General features: G+C 37.0%; 1 protein-coding gene across 1 annotated transcript in view; it reads left to right on the forward strand.

Annotated features, from left to right (window-relative positions):
• Positions 1-7,199, forward strand: part of NSF (N-ethylmaleimide-sensitive factor) — a 187,097-nt gene that overhangs the window by 46,239 nt on the left and 133,659 nt on the right. Inside the window, exons 2-3 of the mRNA XM_012655230.1 lie at positions 2,754-2,839; positions 4,908-5,007. Of these exons, the coding sequence (XP_012510684.1) occupies positions 2,754-2,839; positions 4,908-5,007 (186 nt within the window). The remainder of the gene's footprint in view (positions 1-2,753; positions 2,840-4,907; positions 5,008-7,199) is intronic.

The following is a 7,199-nucleotide window of genomic DNA, read 5'->3' on the forward strand; positions in this document are numbered from 1 at the left end:
TATCTTTGTAATTCTGGAATTCTTTTTTTAAAATTCTGGTCAAACTATTCCGGAATTTTTAAAAAAAATTCTGGTCAAAGCAGTCCTTCCATCTGTGGTTACAGTTTCCCCATAAAGCACATTGTTTCATTTTCAGTTGAGAATATATCCTCTTCAGTACTTTGTTCCTTGGTATCCTACACTGTGGTCCCCAACCTTTTTGGCACCAGGGACTGGTTTCATGGAAGACAGTTTTTCCGCGGACAAGGGTGGGGGTGATGGTTTTGAGATGATTTAAGCGCATTACATTTATTGTGCAGTCAAACTTCTCTGCTAATAATAATCTGCATTTGCAGCCACTCCCCAGCGCTAGCATCACTGCCTCAGCTCCACCTCAGATCATCAGGCATTAGATTCTCATAAGGAGCAAGCAACCTAGATCCTTCACATGTGCAATTTACAGTAGGGTTCATGCTCCTATGAGAATCTAATGCCACTGCTGATCTGACAGGAGGCGGAGCTTATGCGGTGATGCCAGCATTGGGAAGTAGCTGTAAATACAGATGAAGCTTCGCTGGCTTGGGTGGCCCAGTTCCTAACAGGCAACGGACTGCTACTAGTCCTTGGCCCGGGGTTTGAGGACCGTAGTCCTACAAAATTGTAGTTCTTGGTGTATTTCATAATTACCCAGCAAATACCCTAAGATGAAAGAGACATTTGTATTTTGATCCAACTATATAACAAACTTTACACACTGTAATTTGTCCTTATATCATCCACTCTTTAGGGTTTTCTAAGATCTTTTGACTGTATTTCTAATAAAAGAATATATTTGTCATCATTTTGTTTTCTGTGTATCACGTCAGCCATTTTTACTATGGTCCATGGCTTTTTGTCTTTTAGGAACTCCTTAGTAGTTTTGACACTTACTTTCATACACTTTTGTGAAGTGTTAGATTAAATAACATATGATTTTAAACATAATTGGAAAAATTATAGAGGTTTATCTCTTGCTGTGAATACTTAAAAGTCTGGCAGATTATGAGGACTTTGCTAGTGCCGTTAGGTTATATCTTAAGGCAGAATATACACTTAAAGTGAGGTTCATCTTCAATAAAAATTGGTATAAAATAAATATAAGTAGAACTAATAGTATTTTCTTCTTACACACCAAAGGATTATTTTATAAACCCTTCGAGTGCATATATCCCTCTTTAGAGACTACTGCCCTAAACAACTAATAATAACAAAACTAGCCTTTTAAAACAAAAGCAAAGCAAAACGTAATAATTTCCCCCTATAATTTCATATTTGGGAGACAAATTTAAGAATAATCAGCTTTGGCTTGAGGTTTCAGGAATGAGCTCTTTCCTCATAAACAGACAATGACTGAGTTCCTGAGCTCACTAGGAAGCCCTAGAGAATGATGAAAGGGGCTATTGGTTAAATATATTATATGAGGGAATGTTTTGCCAGTAGCTATTGACCAAAAAGCCTGATTGTTGTTTTTTTATTTTAAATATACCCTGTAATGATTTTGTTGAGCCATATTTAGAAGATGGTTTTTCTCAATCTATAGGAGATATGGTTCATAGCCACTTGAGATCTCTAATAAAAAGATATTTTTTCATAATATATTTTATCAAATTTACTGAATTTACTTCATTGTATTTTTATCAGTCAAGATTCTTCTCTTGAGAGAGAGAAAACCAATTTCAAAAAACTTGAGCAAAAAAGAATTTATTGGCTCATAACCTACATTCAGGATTAGTCTCAAGGACTTTAACTTGGTTGCCAGGTCTGTGTTTTCATGTATCTATTAGTTTGTGTCTCTGACAGTTTTACTGTTTTAGAGTGGAAAGTCTTTCTCCATGTGGTGATGTGGCAAGGAAGAGTACCTTCTAGTGCTTGTAGATATTGTTAGGGACAGGTGCAGGTTGGCAGTGCTAACCGTAGGAAAAGAGGAGAGGCGTGAATATGAGGAGGCCAATGAGCATCTAGAATCAAACCCACAACAGCAAGAATTTGAGGTTAGGGACTTTTCCTGCCAGGCCAGGAACATGCACAGAAACTAGGAGCTCATGACCAAAGGTAACCTTCCCGCCATTAATATACATTAGCATAGTAAAAATCACAGCCACCAGTGTCATGACAGTTTACAAATGCCCTGGCAACACTGGAAGTTACCCGATAAGGATAAAATTGGGGAGCGCTCTTAGCTCCAAGAACACTCTTTTCCCAGAAAAATAATGAATATTTGGCCCACATTTAGCATATCATAAGGTGCAGACATAAAAATTAAAATGTGTTAAGACCTCTCTACTCACAGAGACAGACTCCTTTCTCCTTCTGAAACGGACATGTGCTTTTGCTTTGCATGCTTGAAGCCTGCGATAAAAGCTGCTTGTGTAGAAGCATCACTCTGTTGCGCTGGCCTTGCTTGCAATTTTTCCAAGCAAGGAGCCAAAGAACCAGGACACCTCTCAAAGAGCAACCCTGACAATATAAAATCCCATGGGTGAGACAGAAATATGTGTGGTTGCATGTGTGCTGTGATTGGTAGTCCCACAAAACCACATGAAATGGGGCAGGAACAGTTTCCCAAAGAAAGGGTTTGCTATTGCTGCAGAAGAAGAGATGCTGGGAGTCAAAAACAAAAGATGTTCACCACAGCATTGGTAGTGATAAAGAATAGAGGACAGGAAGGTATAAAATAATCTTTAAGGTGATAAAACATGACTTAATTTTATTTTCCTAATCATTGATTCTTACAGAGTATGCAAGCTGCGAGATGTCCTACAGATGAATTATCTTTAACTAACTGTGCAGTTGTGAATGAAAGGGATTTCCAGTCTGGCCAGTGAGTATCTGACTTTGTTTTCTTTAACCTGCTAAGTGGTATTTTGGAAACTTCCATAGAGTCATTTTTAGGAAATTTTTGAAAATAATTTTTTTATTATTCTTGCTGATTTGGAAAATCAAACAGTTGAGAAAGAGTTATGCATTTCAATCATTACTTTGTCAAACTTTGATAAGTATTGTATAATGTTTTAAAAATCCTATACAGCTTTTTATATATAACTTTTTATTTTTTACCAATTTTCTTAGCAGAGCTAAATATACTCATTATGTGAATCATATATAGCATGGTTATTAGGTGTTTGGGTCTGGAGTTAGATTGATGGAGTTTGGATCCTGGCTCTGCCAGTTACAATCTAGGTGACTGCGGATAAGTTATTTACCATCTCTGTGCCTCCATGTCCTGATCTGTAAAATGGAGATGATGATAATATCTTCCTCAGAGTAGTTGTGAAAATTAAGTTACACAAAAAAGCACTTAGAACAGCGCCTTGCCTGTTAATAAGCCCTCAATAAATATTAGCTGTTACGATCATTATTACTATGATAATCCAAAAGACATGAAAATTGGAAGAAACACAACAAATGTATAGTCCTTAAATGCATTTCTCACTGTAATTTATTTCACTGATTCACATCACCCACCGCCAGAACTTGTAAAGACCCTGCTACAAGTTCAGTGCTAACCATATGCTTCTGAGGTTGTACAGCTAAGGAGATGAAGGGTCTGTACCAAAACAAAGATAAGAAACAAGGTGGAAGGATTTTAACGCTGCTTTTTTTTCTAAAGCTGTTTGTAAAATACCTGGGTTTCACAGAATTAGAATTGCTAATCATCTCGGGTTGTGGGCTTCACAGTAAGAGTCTGCACTATATCATTGTATTAACTTTGTTTCCAGTGCTAAGCATTCTGTGATGCCAAATTGAACACAGGGCTTTCAACAGTTAACTGAAGTATAGATAATCAATGTAAGAATTTGTTTATGGATTCCTTTTGCATATGTTAAATGTTCATTGTATTCATGAGATTACTTAAAATATATATAAGGAACATGTGTTCTAGTGGAAAGTAATATATATAGCAACATTAACTATTAACATTAAAAATTATAGCATTGTGAAAGATAATTTTAAAAAAGATAGTGAGCTGGGTGCAATTGTGCTCGCCTGTAGTCTCAGCTACTTGGGAGGCTGAGGCAGGAGGGTCTTTTGAGCCCAGGAGTTCGAGGCCAGCCTGGGCACATAGCGAGACCCGCTCTCTTTAAAAAGAAAAAAGCGCTATTGCATAACGGAATTGGAAACTTCTATCTCAAGCATAGTCCTTGTTACTTATTTGGTGTAGGAGATTATCCTGAGATGACTATTTTATTTATGAGTAATTTCTGAGCAGGGAATTAGAACAAAATTCTTGAAATAGTAAGTATTGTTATCTATATGAAAGCTGATGTATTTGGGGAAATTTTTCATTTTGCCATCCTTTTCATTTTATAGGTGGTGGTTGTTTCAACCTGTTGAGAAAGTCTGCACAGTGATATAATGAATAGTCCTAAAAGCTAACTTTTGGGGTTGTTGACTGCTACATCCTACCTCTTCTTTCTTTGATTCTCCTACCTTTATTTTATTAGGATGTGAAATAATTTTCAGGATTGGAAATTCATCTAGCTTTTGCTTGATATCAAGGACTGTGAATCGCTAGCTTCAGTTTTATGTAAACTAGAAATGTAATGAAGTTGATATTTGGGATGGTATGTACTCTGTTGAACTTGGCTGGATTCTACTTCGTTGTTTTTAATTTTTTTTTTCTTTCCAATAAGCCTTTTTTTTAAAGCATGATAATTTGGCTGGATTCTACGTATTGTGTGTTTGGCCCAAGGTGCTCCTTTATGTCTGGAAAACATTGAATCGCTGACAGTTTTTAGAAACTAAATTGGTTCTTTTCCTTCAAGACTCATATGATGCCATATTTCCACCTGATACTTACCAAACATCAGTTTAGAAAGAAACACACTTGGAAATTATGTTCTTCATTTCCTTTGATATGGAGTACTGACTGTGTTTCTGTCTTTTAGGCATGTGGTTGTGAGGACCTCTCCCAATCACAGGTACACATTCACACTGAGGACTCATCCATCAGTGGTTCCAGGAAGCATTGCATTCAGCTTACCTCAGGTAACTCAGAGGTTAACTTATTCTCTTCTATTCTGAAAAGTCATAGAAGAGTCAATTCCTTTTAAGCAAGCATCACCCTATAACAGATTCATATTGAAGAAAAACATCCAGGTGTTATACAAGGAATTTAAAGACATATTCTTAATTGTCAATTTTTCCTGTGGCTGCCTTTTATTGCCTTATTTTTTAAAAACAATTCTGCAGTAATATGAGTCAGCTATCAGATAAAGTGTCAAGTTATTTTAATATAAGCTCTCAGGGTAACAGAAAATATATAAAAATATTTGTAAAATTGACATCTAATAATTGTGATTTTATAATGCAGTGGTGTCATACTGAAGAATCTGAAAAGAACTTCAAATAATAACCTAACTCGTTGGGCTCCCCCATCAACTAGAAGGCTTATGATAACAGTTATAACTCCTGGTGGATTCTGTGGAATTCACAGAATTAGATTGCTTAGCACTGTCCCAGAAACATAATGCATGATATAGGAGCACCATAAATAATAATCTGCATTCTCTTCTCCCTTGTCACCTTACTCAGCTGCTGACCCCACAGTCCTGAGCAATGTAAAGGCAACTTGGAGATTTAGGGAAAAGAATCAAACACTCATTTAAGAACTATTTAAGAGCTCCTGAAGCTCTCAGAAATTGTGGGAAATTTTTACTCACTACTCCTGTTTTTTCTGTTTGATGCCTCTCTATTATCAGGACCACTTTTCACATTTGTCTGTTTCTGTGAATTAAAAGATTATGATATTCCAGGGTTCACTAGCTTTTACAGAGCTCCATTTAGGATTCTGGTGGTCAGAAATAACTTGAGGTGTGGCCATTGCTCCTTGTCTCTCTGTTTTGTAAAAATTCTTTTCCCCACAACATTTACTATAGTCCAGGCACTGTCATCCAATTCTCAAAACAACCCCATACAATAGATACATTGTTATTATCCGCTGAGGTTTTCTTTGGGATTGAAGTCCAGAACCTAAATGTGACTGGGCTTAACCAGCACGCTGCTACATTTCAGGTTGTCCAGATATGGGATGGGAATTTACAGAGCAGTCTTCTAGGGTAGGTGAAGGGCAGAGAGGAGGAAGATGGGACCTATGGTAAGAAAGCTGGAAGGGAGAGCAGTTGTTGCACATATTCACAACCAAGCATTTTCTAAACTATCCACCACAAAATATACAATGTTCAAATGAGTAGGCAAACTATTGATTTTCAGCCAAAATGTATTTTTCTCACTATTCTTTGGAGTGTTGTCAGTAATTACTAATTCTGAATCTAGCAAGCCAGCCCCCCATTCCTGCCTAAACACAGTCTGGTCTGTCTCCGTATATTCTTGCCACTGTAACCAGACAGGATTTGGGAGAGGCTAAAATCTAGCTGTAAATGTCTAAAAATCTTCTGGCTGGTACACAGAGAGTGGTCTTGGTCATCTAATCATTTGATTCCCTGCTTGGGTTTCAATATAAATATCTGACCAGTTTTTTAACGAGTTTTCATGAATTGAATGTCTTACTTTTTGTGATACTGTAACAAATAGTAAGACTAACTGCAGAAGTAGGTTTAGAGCACTGAGGTATTCATCTGATATAACAAAGACCTTCAGGAGCGTCATATTGTGCAAAGGAACATCCTACTGAGTGGTGCCAGCTTTACTATAAGAAGGCAAGCTTTGTATGTTTTGGGATAGATGTTCAGATATAATCTGTAGCATATGCAGTAGTTTCCTAGGGCTCCTGTAACAAAAACCCATAAACTAGGTGGTTTAAAACAATAGAAATTTACTCTCTCACAGTTCTGGAGACTAGAACTCTGAAATCAAGGTGTCAGCAGGGCCATGCTCTCTCTCTCTGAAGGCTCTAGGGAAGAATCTGTTCTGTGCTTAGCTTTTGGTGTTGCTGGCAATTCTTCATAATCTTTGGCTTGTATTAATAGATGTATCACTTCAGTCTCTTCCTCTGTTGTCATGTGGTGGTGTCCCCATGTGTCTGTGAGTCTTTTCTTATAAGGATACCAGTCACACTGGCTTAATGCCCACCCTAATCCAATCAATTCCGGATTAATTCAGTGTGTTCCTAATTAATTAAGTTAATTAATCTTAACTTGAATGCATTTGCAAAGACCCTATTTCTAAATACAGTCACATTCACAGGCACCAGGAGCTAAGACTTCAAAATATTTTTTCGA

This window comes from Propithecus coquereli, unplaced genomic scaffold, assembly GCF_000956105.1.
Source record: "Propithecus coquereli isolate 6110/MARCELLA unplaced genomic scaffold, Pcoq_1.0 Scaffold469, whole genome shotgun sequence".
Taxonomy (NCBI): Eukaryota; Metazoa; Chordata; class Mammalia; order Primates; family Indriidae; genus Propithecus; species Propithecus coquereli.